The sequence below is a fragment of the Podarcis filfolensis genome, assembly GCF_964270895.1.
Source record: "Podarcis filfolensis genome assembly, chromosome: 17".
In the NCBI taxonomy this organism is placed as follows: domain Eukaryota; kingdom Metazoa; phylum Chordata; class Lepidosauria; order Squamata; family Lacertidae; genus Podarcis; species Podarcis filfolensis.
In genome coordinates this window covers 8,460,217-8,475,191 of record NC_139621.1, presented here as the reverse complement: position 1 = coordinate 8,475,191, position 14,975 = coordinate 8,460,217, and the positions used below count along the sequence as shown (strand labels likewise).

General features: G+C 48.6%; 2 protein-coding genes across 3 annotated transcripts in view; one reads left to right on the top strand and one right to left on the bottom strand.

The window, feature by feature from the left end:
* Positions 1-4,166, top strand: part of SH2D3A (SH2 domain containing 3A) — a 29,268-nt gene extending 25,102 nt beyond the window's left edge. Inside the window, exon 11 of the mRNA XM_083593382.1 lies at positions 1,347-4,166. Coding sequence (XP_083449508.1) covers positions 1,347-1,498 — 152 coding nt within the window. The 3' untranslated portion in view covers positions 1,499-4,166. The remainder of the gene's footprint in view (positions 1-1,346) is intronic.
* Positions 2,482-14,975, bottom strand: part of TRIP10 (thyroid hormone receptor interactor 10) — an 86,044-nt gene continuing 73,550 nt past the window's right edge. For both annotated transcript variants that reach the window (XM_083593416.1, XM_083593415.1), the window contains 5 exons: positions 14,248-14,357; positions 11,394-11,526; positions 9,023-9,147; positions 6,448-6,578; positions 2,482-4,065 (listed from right to left, as the gene is read on the bottom strand). In XM_083593416.1, coding sequence (XP_083449542.1) covers positions 3,917-4,065; positions 6,448-6,578; positions 9,023-9,147; positions 11,394-11,526; positions 14,248-14,357 — 648 coding nt within the window. In that variant the 3' untranslated portion in view covers positions 2,482-3,916. The remainder of the gene's footprint in view (positions 4,066-6,447; positions 6,579-9,022; positions 9,148-11,393; positions 11,527-14,247; positions 14,358-14,975) is intronic.

The following is a 14,975-nucleotide window of genomic DNA, read 5'->3' as shown; positions in this document are numbered from 1 at the left end:
GAGGTACAACTGTATATGAGAGACTTACATTTTATTCTCTCAAACATTTACAATTGCATATGCATATGCATGAAACGTTTCTTGGTGGGTGGAGTAAATGGAGATTGTTTGTTGTAGAGATTTTCAGAAGCCGAAAAATAAAAGTTAAGGAAACGAAGTTGGCTGAACTGCAGAAAGAGACAGATGCCTCCAGGGGCAATGTGAGTGTCGTGGCTGTGTAGGGGTTGGAACCTGGGCTTTCTAAATCGAAATCTGGCAGGCAGCCGTTCCATCGCTGGCTTTTGCCACGGCAAAAGGGGCTGCTGCTGCTGGACTGTATTTTGCCTGCCAGCCAAGTTTCCTAGGTCCAGCCTTGCTCTTGCCATGGGTGGCACCTCCTTCTGTCCTACGGAGTGGCTGAAACATTGCCGTTCCCTCCGTAAATGCCATGTGTTCATGTGCAGATGCATGCCCCGTTTGCCGCCCCCCCCCCCATTCAAGCAAGAGACTGTTGGGTGTCCTCAGTCAAATCCTGTAGCCACGTTGGTGCTGAAAATGTGAAACAGCAAGATTTTTTTGGACGGTTGCTAGAGGTGTAGTTTGCACATCACAAAAACACCCGAGGGGATCCTCAAAGTGAGGCCTCTCAGACGCACGTGCAACTTGTGTCAAGGTCTTGCCTAACCTACATTTTATTCCAGGCAGCGAAGGCTTCTGCACATCCATTATTTTTTTCTGTGTCAGCTTGTCTTAGCCCCAGGCAAACACTCTTTCCCTTCTCCAGCTAGCTTTTCTGTCTTTCCAATAAAAAAGCTAGACAGCGAGAATCAACCCACAGGAGGTCATGTCTTGCAGAATACTTGAGTAGCCTGTTAGTTCCTTTCCCTGAAGCCCGGGGGGTTAAATTTGGGACATGCCACATCTGTCCACTGTGGCTTGTGTTGCTTCTGATAACATCATAATCTGCTTTACTCAGGATCTTAATTCTGCACAGACAACACCTGGTGCCTCAAGCAGAGGCTTGCAGAGAGGCATTCCTTTTCATGCTGCCTTAATGTTTTCATGCATGTGTGTTTAAGCTGATGCACAAGAGCGCCACTGTCGCCCAGAGGGGCTGCCCTTTCTTCTACCTGGTATTGTGGCATCTAAAGAATATGGTTTCATGCTGAGCCTTTCCGTTAAGCCAGCACTGCTCAAACTGCTGTTTTGTTATGTCCTGGGTCTGCTTCTCTCTAAGCTTATAATGTGCAACTTCACACCTTGAGCCACCTCTATTGTGGGCAAGCCTGGTGCCTGACCTACGTGTAACTCTCACTCCCCACGGACAACTGCTGGAGCCTCACGGCTGTTTTTTATCCCTCCTCCAGGGTTCCAAGGTACTCCAGAACTCCTGGAAGCATTCCAGACTGAGTTTTCCCTCCGCTTATTCTGGGGCAGCAGAGGAGCCGATGTGGACCGGGTGGAGAGGCACAAGAAATTTGAACAGATCCTGACTGTCCTTTCCCAGAAATTGGAATGAACAGGACTAAGAGTTTTACACTCCTGACACACCAGCTGGGATGCACGCAGGGAACGGCAAAGAGTAATTGGTCGAGAAGCCAAAGGAAGAAGCATCTGCTGCTGCTACGAGAAACTTCTGGGACTGGAAGGCGCAGACGGCAGCGTTTCTAAGAAGCCGAGACTTTTCGGTGAGATAGACGTTCCTTCTAGGAAACAAATGGTCATCTTTCTATGCTGCCCGAGGCCATTGGTGCCTCTCCCGGTCTTTGAGAATACACGCAGCTTCTGCTGGGGACCGAACAGGTAGAAAGCAGTCAAAGGCCTTTGTTACGATGTGGTGGTGGAAACATCCTGTTCCCATCCTACTCTAAGTTTGAATGCCGATTAAGAATGCTACAGATGGGGAAATCTGGGATTACCGGCGTGGTTTTAGAACCCAGGAAGTTACATTTTACACACCCCTTCTGTTTCAGCACATGCTTATAGGTATCTGTGTTGGTGTTCGGACCGAGGCTGTTGAAACTTAACTGCAGATGTATTTAAGCTCTCTAAGCTAACTTCACCTGATTAGTGGCATTTGCCCAATACTGATGCTGGAAGGTGTCTCCCCACTCCAAAATTAAAGGAGATACTCAAGGCACTGTTCTTTCTAGAATTAGATGTAATTAATCTTAAGCAGTTGAGCACCCCCCCAAACCCTCAGGTTATGAAACTCCCTCATCTCACTACAGCTCTGCAGTAGAAATTGTGAAATAGTGGTCTTCCAGCAACCCCCATAACCTAATCCTGGGGGGCTGAGGGCTGAAGGGCCCTGGGTCTCCTAACACCCTTGATTTGCCAAGTGCCATTTCATATTTTGCTGCCGTCTATGTCATGTATGCTTTGCTTACAAGCCATAGAGGCAGCTTATGATAAAGAGGGGGCAGAAAGTTTGGTTGGCAGGGGGTCTTTGTGATAAATAGGGACAGGGGGTAGTCCGCTCCCAAATGATCGACATACACAGCCGTCTAGCATTTTTATAAACTTCTTAAAAAACCCGCACTTGGGAGGCCAGAGAAACCAACAGTCAACTGCACAGGCTAAATTTTGTCTGCTATTTACATAAAGTGTAAAAAGGCACCAGCAAATACATTCTACATCTCGAGAGAGAGTGTGGCTCGGGACCCCCAAAATCCCCTTACCCCCCCTCCATGCTTTATGGGGGAACCAGGGTTAAGAGCCAGGGACATTTTACCGATTATGTGAGTAAGAAGCTAAACTGAGTGGTAAAATAAATTGGTCACTGTATAAAAAGGCTAATATGTTAAGAGTCTTCTTTTTGTTTTGTTTCCTAAAAACAAAGCCACACGAAAGTCCACAGATCTGGGGGGCAGGAAGTAATTGGTGTCTGTCCCCAATGGCAAAGTTCAGGGTTCAGGGTAGTGATTCCAGGGAGGAGGCACTTCTGAATGGCTGAAGGGGCCAGGCCAATCAATCCAGGAAAAATAAAGTGCATTTCAAGGAAAGAGGAGCTGGGTGTGTTTGATGCGGCTGTGGCATTTGGCCTGCCTTCTGAGCAGAGGGGTGGTGCTCACACCTTATGCAGCGATAGCAGCCGACTGCCTTGCCAAGCAGCTATTCACAACCCGGTTCTCCCTCCACCCTACCCCAGAAAGCCAATGGCAGGCACAGTGGCATGAGGGTGCAAGTTAAAGGCTTCCTTTCAATCCGGCTCCCTTCTCACAGGTACACATACATACACACAAACACACAGAGTCTACTGACTTGCAGTGCAAAGCAGCTACTGATTCCTTAGAGAGACCTCTGCTCCAACCAGCCCTACTGAGGGGGATGGCTGCCACCTCGCCCCCATGAGAAGGCGGGCCTATTTTGCCCAGGGCAGCTGGGAGAGAGGAAGCAAGCCCCCCCCCCCCGCGCATGCCACACCAATTGCGCTTACACTATGGGAGACCCACCCAGGGCTAGAGGCGGGAAGCGAGGCATCCCCATCCTTTATGCAAAACCGCAACATTGCTAAAGGAGCAAGCAAGCGGTACGTTTCGATCCGTTCCTTCTAGAGAACGTTTTGCAAGGGATCTAGTGTAGCTAGGCTTGCCTCCAAAGGCATGGCGGGGAGGGAGGGAAAGGGAAATTACTGGTTGGGGGCACATTATTAGCATGGAGACCAATTCCACCCCTCTCCCCCATGGCTCTCATCCAAGATTTTGAGCGGGCTGCAGCCATCATTTCTTCTCTTCAGGCAAGCAAAGTCGCCTCCCCCAGTTTCTGCAGTGGTGATTTGGTGTGACCTTCCTTCTCGGACGGGGTCACCCGCAGCAGGCATTGCACCGTCCTTCCCCTCAGTCAGCTGAAACACTGCACCTCTCTTCCACACGCGCCCTGCTGTTGACTCGGAAGTCTCCAAGCCGCAGGCCTCGTACCACGGCCAACTCGGCACTCAGTTGAGGTTGACCCGCAGGTAGGAAGTGGGGACGTACCCCTCGCCCCCTTTGCTTCGCCGCACACGGGTCCACCCATCACCCTTGTCCTCCTCCATCAAGCCAAGCTCTTCGCCCTCCAGCATGGAGATCGTACCTTCACTGGAACCTGGAGTGGAGGGGGTGGGGTGGGGTGGGGTGGGGAGAGCAAGCAAGCCGGCAAGTGAGCAGAAACCTAAGAAATAACCCAAAAGTAAAAAGAAAAGAAAAGGTAAAGGACTCCTGGATGGTTAAGTCCAGTCAAAGGCGACTATGGGGTTGCGGCGCTCATCTCGCTTTCAGGCTGAGGGAGCCAGTGTTTGTCCACAGACAGCTTTCCGGGTCATGTGGCCAGCATGACTAAACCGCATCTGGCGCAACAGGACACCGTGACGGAAACCAGAGTGCACGGAAACGCTGTTTACCTTCCCGCCACAGCAGTACCTATTTATCTACTTGCACTGGTGTGCTTTCAGACTGCTAGGTTGGCAGGAGCTAGGACAGAGCAATGAGAACTCACTCCATCACGGGGATTTGAACTGCCGACCTTCTGATCGGCAAGCTCAAGAGGCTCAGTGGTTTAGACCACAGCGCCACCTGCACTCAAAAGTAGAACTGTAGCAGGAGATGTACAACCCAGTGATAACCACAGCAAGCTTGGAACATGGGGTGGATGTGAAAAGAAGAAGCCAGGACTTTACCAACCTCTGTCTGAGACAAATTAAAAGCAGCAGTGGTTTCCACAGCCCTTATGTAAGTTAAGATTGACTTTATTTAGGTTGGTTTACCTTCGCCATGCGGCTGGGATACTTGACCGGTGTCCCCAGCCAGGATATCGGCAGAGAAACAGCTGTAGCAACCCCTCCATAGCCCCAGAAAGACTGTATGGGGTGAGCTTTGCCATCTTGGATGAGTCATTAGCTCTCTAGGGAGGGGCGTCCTGTGACAGGACTATTTGCATGCTGAGGGTCTGCCAAAGTGCAGGAAAGGCACAACAGAACTCAGGTTCTGAGGAATCTTCCTTTTCGCTACTGCACTTTAAAAAATGTTCCCCATAGGAATGTACAGCCGGTCCCTGCTGGATCAGACCAGAGGCATCCTGTTCCCATAGGCAAGTTGCCTATGCCACCATCCAACTTGCTACAGAAATAAGCTAAGGAAGTGTAGGGGAGGAATTCATTGCAAGAGAAGGGATCCTGCGGCCCTCCAGACCTTGCCTGTCTGCAAGGACCATCATCCCTAGCTGTGGCTGGAGTTGAGCAACATCTGGAGAGGCACAGGTTCCCCTGTCTGGGGGCTTCTGAGACTGCAGTACTGCTGGAGCTAAGCAGATAAAGGCCTGAGCAGCCCCTTTGCCTCGAGGCTCCCAGTGGCCTCCTATCTGAGCGAGATGTGTGTGTTTTAAGTGTGGCAATGCCACCTGAAATTGCAAGAAGCCAGAGGAATCGCCAAATGGAAGTATACCTGAAGGAGCATCTCCACCCCCATTGTTCAGCCTGGACACTGAGGTCCAGCGCCGAGCGTCTTCTGCCGGTTCCCTCACTGTGAAAAGTGAGGTTTCAGGGAACTGGGCAGAGGGCCTTCTTGGTGGTGGCACCTGCCCTGTCGAACACCCTCCCGTCGGATGTCAAGGAAATAAACAACTATCTGACTTTTAGAAGACATCTGAAGGCAACCCTGTTTAGGGAAGATTTTAATGTTTGCTGTTTTACTGTATTTTTAATATTCTGTTGCGAGCTGCCCAGAGTGGCTGGGGAAACCCAGCTAGATGGGCGGGGTATAACTAATAAATTATTATTATTATTTTGAGGGGTGAAAGTGTGCAGTGGTAGAAGCCCCAATGAAACAATTGTGCAAACTGGACCATTTTGCACATGCTTTACAAATAAACCAATTTGCGGGAATTTGTGCAGTGTAAATTTTGTGGATCTTGGGTTCCTCCCCCACTTCAAGGCACCATGGCTACCTTTGCTTTCTCTAGAACTTGAAGAAGAAGAAGAAGAAGAAGAGGAGTTTGGATTTGATATCCCGCCTTTCACTCCCTTTAAGGAGTCTCAAAGCGGCTAACATTCTCCTTTCCCTTCCTCCCCCACAACAAACACTCTGTGAGGTGAGTGGGGCTGAGAGACTTCAAAGAAGTGTGACTGGCCCAAGGTCACCCAGCAGCTGCATGTGGAGGAGCGGAGACGCAAACCCGGTTCACCAGAATATGAGTCTACCGCTCTTAACCACTACACCACACTGGCTCTCAGATGAGGAATCACATTTTCCGGATACAGGACACTACTTTTTGTTAGAAAACTGTGCTGGCGGGGCAGGAAGAGAATAAGACTGGGTCTCTTTCTTAGGCGAAGCCATATAGGCCAAAAGGAGCCTGGCCCGGCCACTGCATCCTTCACAAGTCGGCACTGCCAAGTTAGCAGGGTGAAATAGCACATTCCAAACAGCACAGTCCAAAAGCAGGACTGTTCCTTGCAAATGCAGTAACTGGGCAATATTGCTGAGCAGGTACCTTCAAACTGATAGAGCGCCACACAGGTGCCTATGGGAGACGTCAACTCCTCCTCAAAGTCGTCATCAAACTCGGTGTAGATGGGCTGGTTGAGTGTGTCCTGGTTCTCATCGGAGTGGGTGGTGTTGAGGCTGCAAGGGGAAGGGAGAAAAGAGAGTGAAGCTGGTTCTCTCTCCAGCACTGGGATCAAAGCAAGTCAAGGAACCAGGGCTGCTGGGCTCTCCTGCAATGCTTTCCTTAGACAAATGCTTCCCTCTGATATTCAGGACCTCCATATTTATGCTGCACTGCAAGCGGCAATTACTGAATCTGACCAAGAGCCAGGAGGGTCAGTACCAGTTAATGGGATGGAGGCAGGAGAAAAACCAAAGAATCGGAAGGGAGAGGAAAAGAAATGTTCTCCTTACCAAAAAGCAAACAATCCCTTCCCTGGCCCAAAAGGTAGGACGATCCAGCTGCTAACCTACACAAATCTACCTATTCAATTCGGGCTCACAATGCACCAATAAAGCAGATGCACTCTACAGAGGATAAGGCACAGCTCACGCAAGTGAGCCAAGCCACTTTCTGCATGGGGTCATTGTCCATTTAAGCTCTGAGAAAACTCTACCTTAAATAAACATCAAATAGGAGATGGTTATATTTGCAAGAAACCACCAACTGACTTTTGTGAATGGGTCATGGAATCGTAGAATTGTAGAGTCGGAAGGGACACCAAGGGTCATCTAGTCCAACCCCCTGAAACGCAGAGTCACTCATGTTTTGCATAGAAGTGTGACCCATTCACCTCCGTCTTTTGTTCTCATGGCCCCACTGTTTTAAACCCTTTTCCTTCTCTTTAAAAGTTTGTGGAGGGGGGGAATCTGGGGGTTGTTCCCTCATGCATGTGCAGAGGGCTTTGCTGCTTTCTTCTGACAACGTGGGTTATTTTGAGTCCAAGCAACCACACTGCTGGGGACTGGACAGGACTGGGGTTTTCATTATTTTTTATTCTGTAGTTCCTGTCTTCTTCTACTGATCTTTGTGAGCTCCAGGTTGCTTTCCAGTAAAAGCACTGCATTGCACACTGGAAAAAGCAACAGGCCTCAGACTAGGAAGAGACTCCGGGGCCTGGTGCAAGATTACAACAGCATGAGAGACTATGGAAGGGGACAATACCCTCAAAAAAGCACCTGACATCAGCCACAGGCCAGGTCTCCACTGCTTCTAGGAACAGAAGCAACTGGACAATGTGTCTTGACTTTTCTGCCGTTTGTCTCTCCAGTCTGTAACATCCAGGGCTTAGGGACAATTTCATGTCCCCGAAGTTAACTCTTTAGATGGAGGTTGGGTGGGTTCAAGCAACAAACTGAATACACCAAAAACTAGGTTTCAGTGGAAGAGTTAATGAGAACCTGTGATAAGGTTGTTGCAAATATGTTGTCAGGGAACTGTCATCTGAGACGAAGGAGGTGAAAGGGCTCATGGAGGGTGAGAGAGACCACTCAGCGGAGGAGGGGACCAGCAGGGGGAGAAGTGGAGTTACAAGGGAAAGTGAGTCGGAGGGAGAGCTCAGAGATACTTCAAGCGGGAACAGTGGAGAGGTTTCAGGACCTCCCGTAGGCACACCCACTCCTCGGCGGAAACTGTCACGCCGAGAGTCCAGAAGACGCGTTTCCGTCAAGGAGCTTTTATGCTGGAAGAAGTTCCGTAAACGCCCACTGTCCGATTCAACGAGCGATTGATGGAGCCATGCTTAAGGAGCTCCATCACAGACAGAGGTTTGGGAACTTAGCCAAACTCTGAGGGATCAGGATTTTACGCACAAGCAGCTCACCATCCCATCACATATGTGTACAGTGGTACCTTGGATCTCGAAGTTAATCTGTTCCGGGAGTCCGTTCGAATCCCGAAACAGTTCAAAAAGAAAACAAGGCACGGCTTCCTAAAAACGTTTGCAACCTGGAACACTCACTTCCAGGTTTGTGGCGTTCGGGAGCCAATTTGTTTGGGAGCCAAGCCGTTTGAGTACCAAGGTACCACTGTACTGTATTGGCTTTTTCAGATTTGGATCTCTGCTTTAACCATGTTATTTACAATTCCTAATATTAATGGGGAAGGTCTTGAGACTCGCAGAGTGTAACAACTTTTAAAGAATTTTAAAACACATAATACACAAACCCTTAACTCATGTCAAAAATAATAATCCAATGTGCTTGGAGGGGTTATTGGTTTGCTTGTGTTTTCGATTATGTATTTCGTGTTGTTATATATTGTGATTTTCTCTTGTAAACTGCCCTGAGACCTGCGGGTACAGGGCAGTAGAGAAACTTAATTAAGTAATTAAAAATGAATCGGATGCTCAAGGAAGTTTTGAGGCCTTGGCTCTGTTCCAACGAGCAACTCAGCCCATGTAGCTCATGCCAACTTGCTGCCAAGCAGCAAGTTGTTCCACTGCAGCAAAGCAGCCCTTCCAGGGACTTGCAGAGATTCAAATGCCCGAAACCCTGGCTCATCTTCTGTTCATAAAAAAGAGCACACCTGCTATGGGGGCAGCCAGATGTCCTGCACCTTGCCCTGCAAACCCAGCTCTCACCTGTCTTTGTCATGCGAACAGTTATTGTTGTTCAGGGCGCTTGCATGATCCAAGTGGCGGTTGTAGCGTGTGACGCTATCGGGTCGGTTACTCAACATCCTGCTCTCTGCATCTGCCAACCAAGCCTATAGAAGAAGAAGGGACACAGGTTAGGATTTCACTGCACAGGTAAAAGGTAAAAAGGACCCCTGGATAGTTAAGTTCAGTCAAAGGCGACTCTGGGGTTGTGGCGCTCATCTTGCTTTCAGGCTGAGGGAGCCAGTGTTTGTCCACAGACAGCTTTCCGGGTCATGTGGCCAGCATGACTAAACTGCTTCTGGCACAATGGAACACCACGAAGGAAACCAGAGCACAAAGAAACACCATTTATCTTCCCGCTGCAGTGGTACCTATTTATCTACTCACACTGGTGTGCTTTTGAACTGCTAGGTTGGCAGGAGCTGGGACAGAGGAACGGGAGCTCACCCCATCGCAGGGATTCAAACCGCCGACCTTCTGATCAGCAAGCCCAAGAGGCTCAGTGGTTTAGACCACAGCACCACCCGCGTCCCTCATCTTCCCCACAGTGGTGCCTGGGCTGCTTGCACAGCTGTCCTGTCTGCTGTGGCTTCTTGAAGAATGGAAACGTGTGGATGGCCACAATGATCCACTGAAGAAAACAAGGCCCTCTCCAATGTTTCATCCATCCCTGTTCTAATCAGGCTTCCACACACGACATTCAGGGCTACCTGAAGATGCTGTGATGCTCAGGGTATAAAATGGGGGAGAAAAAAGGACAGATTGCTCCTCCTCCCTAGGTGTAACTTGTCAGGAAGCTGCTCTGTGCAAATGTCATGGGAATGAATAGCAGCAGGGCTGCAGCTTTTGTCCCATCTAATGAGCAGTAATGTACAGCCATACCTCGGTTTTCGAACAGCTTAGTTCATGAACAACTTGGAACTCAAATGCAGCAAACCCGGAAGGAGGTGTTCTGGTTTGCGAACTTTAGCTCGGAAGCAGAACGTCCGGCGTGGCTTCCGATTGGCTGCAGGATGCTCCTGCAGCCAATCGGAAGCCGCATCTTGGTTTCCGAAAGTTTCGGAAGCCGAATGGACTTCCGGAACGCATTCTGTTCAAAAACCAAGGTACGGCTGTGTATCAGCAGCTATTTGTAAGATGGCGAAGAACCTGAACCACAGAGCCTAGGGCTTGCCGATCAGAAGGTCGGTGGTTCGAATCCCCGTGATGGGTTAAGCTCCCGTTGCTCGGTCCCTGCTCCTGCCAACCTAGCAGTTCGAAAGCACGTCAAAGTGCAAGTAGATAAATAGGTACCGCTCCAGCGGGAAGGTAAACGGTGTTTCCATGCGCTGCTCTGGTTCGCCAGAAGCGGCTTCGTCATGCTGGCCACATGACCCGGAAGCTGTACGCCGGCTCCCTTGGCCAGTAAAGCGAGATGAGCGCCGCAACCCCAGTCAGTCATGACTGGACCTAATGGTCAGGGGTCCCTTTACCTTTACCTAGTTCAGATCCAATAAATTGGGAACCACATCCAAGGCACTCTCAGCTGGCTCTTCACCTGGAAGATGTGCCAGCGGAGAACCCTCCCATTTTATCTCTGGCCTGGTCTGGGTGGCTTCTGTGCAGAGTGTGGATTCAGGCAGTGGATCTGAGCAAATGCCTGACCCTACCACTGTCTGGAGCCGATCACAGAATCACCTCCGTCTCACCCTTGCTAGGCACACCCCAATCTGTTAACAGGTCAGGTCTTTTGTTTATGGGCGCCATTGCTGTTATAAGAGAACAAGGGAGGTGTTCACAGTGAGTTTCGGCGCCTCTTTCTCTAGAAGAATCGCATCAGATATGGTGTGAAGCACAGTTTACAGGGCTACTGAAGAAGTGGGCAACTGGATCTGGCAGGCAGCCCATATCTCCACCCCCTCCAGTTGGCCAAATACAGCAGGTGGGCAGGACGGCTCATCTGCCCATCGCTGGAGTGAATTTTTTTGCCCTCACAGTTGAAATCAAATGGTGAGGGCAAATGCGCAGCTTGCAGAAGTGCCCCACTAGACCTGATGAACAATTGCAAATCTCTCTTGGTGGAAACAGGTCTCTCACCTGCTCCAGGTGGCCGTGACTTGCTTGAAACGGCCCTGTAGGCCCAATGAGGAGGTTCCCTAACCCTGGGTTACTGATATAAATGACAAATAAATTTCTGCCTGGGTCAGATCTACAAAAATAGAATCACGCCTAAACCTTAACATTTGGGACACAGCTCCGGGTCAGCCGTGCCTGAGCCATACATGTGGTGGTTTATATAAGTGCAAGTAAGAAACCTGGAAAGTGCAAGAGAATTCTCTCCCCCCCCCCCCCGCTTTGCCTGCCAGTCCCTTACTTCACATTTCTGGACTTCTAGTCGCAACCTCTCAATGTTGCCCAGAGTCTCAGAGATCTTTGGCTCAAGGCTATTAGGGTCTCCCATCTGCGGCGTCTTCTGGTAAACATCCTTCATCTTATTTAAGGCATCCCTGAAAGAAAGGAGGAGGGCAAAATGTTCTGCGTTGTGAAGATACTCTAAAAAAGCAGGTTCATAAAATCTGGAATCCGTGGGGTTGGACGCCTTGCATTGCCCAACAGGGCCAGTTAGGTATTCTTAACCTTCCGTGCCATCCGAAAGCAAAAAGATGCATTCATTTTTCCAGAGGGGTAGCTATGCATGCTGTTTTTGCTGCAAAATACTTCCACAAAGACAAATGCATTACAACTAGCTTTCCTGGGCTAGAGTCCACCATCAGGTGCATGATTGTAATCCTAAATATAGGCAGTGTCCTCATTTGCACATCACGATAAGCCACCATGGTTTAAACTGTGAACATGCCTTTTCCTGCAAGCATGGCACACCCCTTCCCTCTCGTTTGCATGGCACAAACAAGCCACACTGCGACTTTCTGGATCATCTGATTCTAGACAGTGGCTTGTTTGTTTCAAAGAAACTATGGACGGTAAGCCAGAAACACGCTAAGAGTGGATTAAATTTAATGATTACTTAGTTAAATATGTTAAGTTAAATTAACTGAAAACAGCTTGCAGATACTTAATTGGCTTAGGATTTTATTTATGTTAAGTGATGAATTAATATGTTTAATTTCATAATGTGAAGATCTAAGGATGTTAATGTTTAAGTTAAATTTTGTAAGAACTGTGATTTGGAAAACGGTTAAAAGGATATGCAATGAAATCCAACCAAGGGGAAGCGAGGAAGTCACTTAACAATGTTAATAAGTGTAATTTTCAATAAGGATATGATTTATGTTTGTTTGTCTTATGTGTTTGTTTGTTTGTTTGTAATGTTGTGAAAACCAATAAAAATTTTTTGAAAACAAACAAACAAAAAAACAGAAACATGCCAAGAACAAACCCTGGTTCATTTCTGACTTTCTGTTCATGGTTTGCTTGCAACAAACAAACAATGGCCTGGGTTTGGATGATGCAGCAAGTGGTTGGGGTGGGGCCAGGCAGGGGGAAAAACCACGTGGCAAGGGAGAGGCACGCTCACGATTCAACAATTGTTTAAGACACTAGACCGTGGCTTATCATGACATGCAAACCAGGGCTGCGAGGTCAGAAGGAAATGAAGGACATAATCTACAGAGGAAGTATAAGCTCAAGCAATGATCTCCAGGGTCTCATCCAGCAAATGGCAGCAAAAACTACAACAGTATCTTGGAGCACCGTAAAAGACTAAACAAATGTATGATGGCATTAATTTTCATGGTTCGTAGAACTGTAGAGTTGGGAGGGACCCCAAGGGTCATCCAGTCCAACCCCCTGCAATGCAGAAATCTAAGAAATAATAAATAATAATAATAATAATAATAATAATAATAATTTATTCATTCATTCATTCATTCCCCAGCCACTCTAAGCGGCTCCTAATTTAGAATATTAAAAACACGATAAAACATCAAACATTAAAAACTTCTCTAAAAAGGGCTGCCTTCAGCTGTCTTCTAAAAGCCAGGTAGTTGTTTATTTCCTTGACATCTGATGGGAGGGCGTTCCACAGGGCGGGCGCCACCACCGAGAAGGCCCTCCACAAAAGCATCCATGATATCACCTTTCATACGATTAAGGATTTCTACGCAAAAGCAAAATAATGACAAATTGTGCACAGCCCTAAAATCCCTATGATTTTTTATTTATTTTCTATGTCACCCTTCACCTGAGGATCACAGGGGGGTTTACAATATAAAAAAACACACAAAAATTATCCTAGTAACCAGTGCTATTTTTCAGGGGTTATTCAAGGGTACACAGTACCAGCACACACATCTCTCTCTCCCTCTCTCTCTTAAAGTGTTGCACTTACTGTAACAACTTCATGGTGAGTACCGACACCTATTTTTCTAGGGGGAAAGGCACTGATAGTAACAAACTAACCAAAAGTAAGCAGTTTGAAAGGCCTTGGATTGTTTGATGAGCCAAAGGCATGGGAGAAAAGGAATGTTTCACCCAGCTAGGCGAGCCTCCCTGGGGAGAGCATCCCACAAATGGGGAGCCACTGCAGAAAAGGCTCTGCTCTCATGTTGCCACCCTTCAGACTTATCGTGGGGGAGGCACGCAAAGAAGGGCCTCAGAGGATGGTCTCAGGGTCCAGCTAGGTTCATATGGGGAGAGGCGGTCTTTGAGACCCTGAGCCTTTTAAAGCTTTGTAGGTCAAAACCAGAACTCTGAATAGGGCCTGGAAACTGATGGGCAGCCAATGCAGTCAGGCCAGGATCCTGCCCTATGACAGAGAGCAACCGACAAGCAATGAACTTTTTGGCCTTTTACCAAGTCAAGTGTTTTCAGCCTGGCTGTTTGGAAAAGACCGACGAGATAGTGGCCTTTTTGTATTAAAGGCTATAGGTATTTACTTGGGAGTAAGTCCCTTTGAACTCAACGGGGCTTACTTCTGAGCAGGCATATAGAGGGCTGAATTCTAAGCACTACAGTAAGACAGGGAGTAAAACTGCTTGGGCTAAGCCTGGTGTCGGTAACACTGAAGGCTAGATTGTTCGTGGATATTATAAACCATTATTAGCTATCAAGTTTAATTACAGATTTTGAAAAGATTCAAATACTGAAATCTCAATATATATATATTTTTAAAAAACTGCCAAGAGCTAATTTTAAGCACTGCTTAGACCACACAAATCCCATCTTAAGAGCCTAACAAGCGAAGAGGATGGTGGTTTTCGGTTTCTGACCTCTGATCGAGTTCTTTCTGCAGCTCCCGATTCCTTTCTTCAATCTTCTGCTGGAGCTTTTTTCTCCTCTGTTCTGGAGGCAGATGGCTAAAGTCCTCCGTGATCACAGTCTGGCAGCAGGAAAAGAAACACACATGAATGGGATTGGTGCCCTTAAGGCGCCTCTATGCGCATTGCCCTACTGACCCTAACCCCTGCCTCTTCCCTTGTCCACCTAATCTGTCCAGCCCATCTGTGGTTAGGGCACATCATTTAGCACAGCCCCAGGCACAGAAAGGACCACCGACAGCTTGCAGGCAGCAATGATCCCAGGGCCTAAAGCAGGAGTCAGCAAACTAAGGTCGCAGGTCAGATCAGGCCCAATTGCTTTCAGGATCCGGCCTGCGGACTGTCCATGGATCAGCGTGGGGATTCTGTTCCTTCGGGCTGCGCCATTTCCCCCCTGTGCCATTCCATTTTCCCCTCTCTCCCTCACACACTTCGGCGCCACCTCCAGGCTTCTCCCCGCCCTGCCTAGAGGAGGAAGGGGGCTGGGCTGAGCTAGATGAGCGCCATTTTAAGCAGCCCATCTCCAGAGCCAGCTCTTTTGCGCTGCTCATCTTCCCTCCAGTGCCGCTGCCACTGCCCTGGTACTCCTGTGGGCCAGAGAGTGGAGTGCATGAGTTCGCTCTGCCCACCCATGAGAAGCAGCAGCGGCAGTAGTGGTGGCAGCAGCGGCAGTCCCTGGG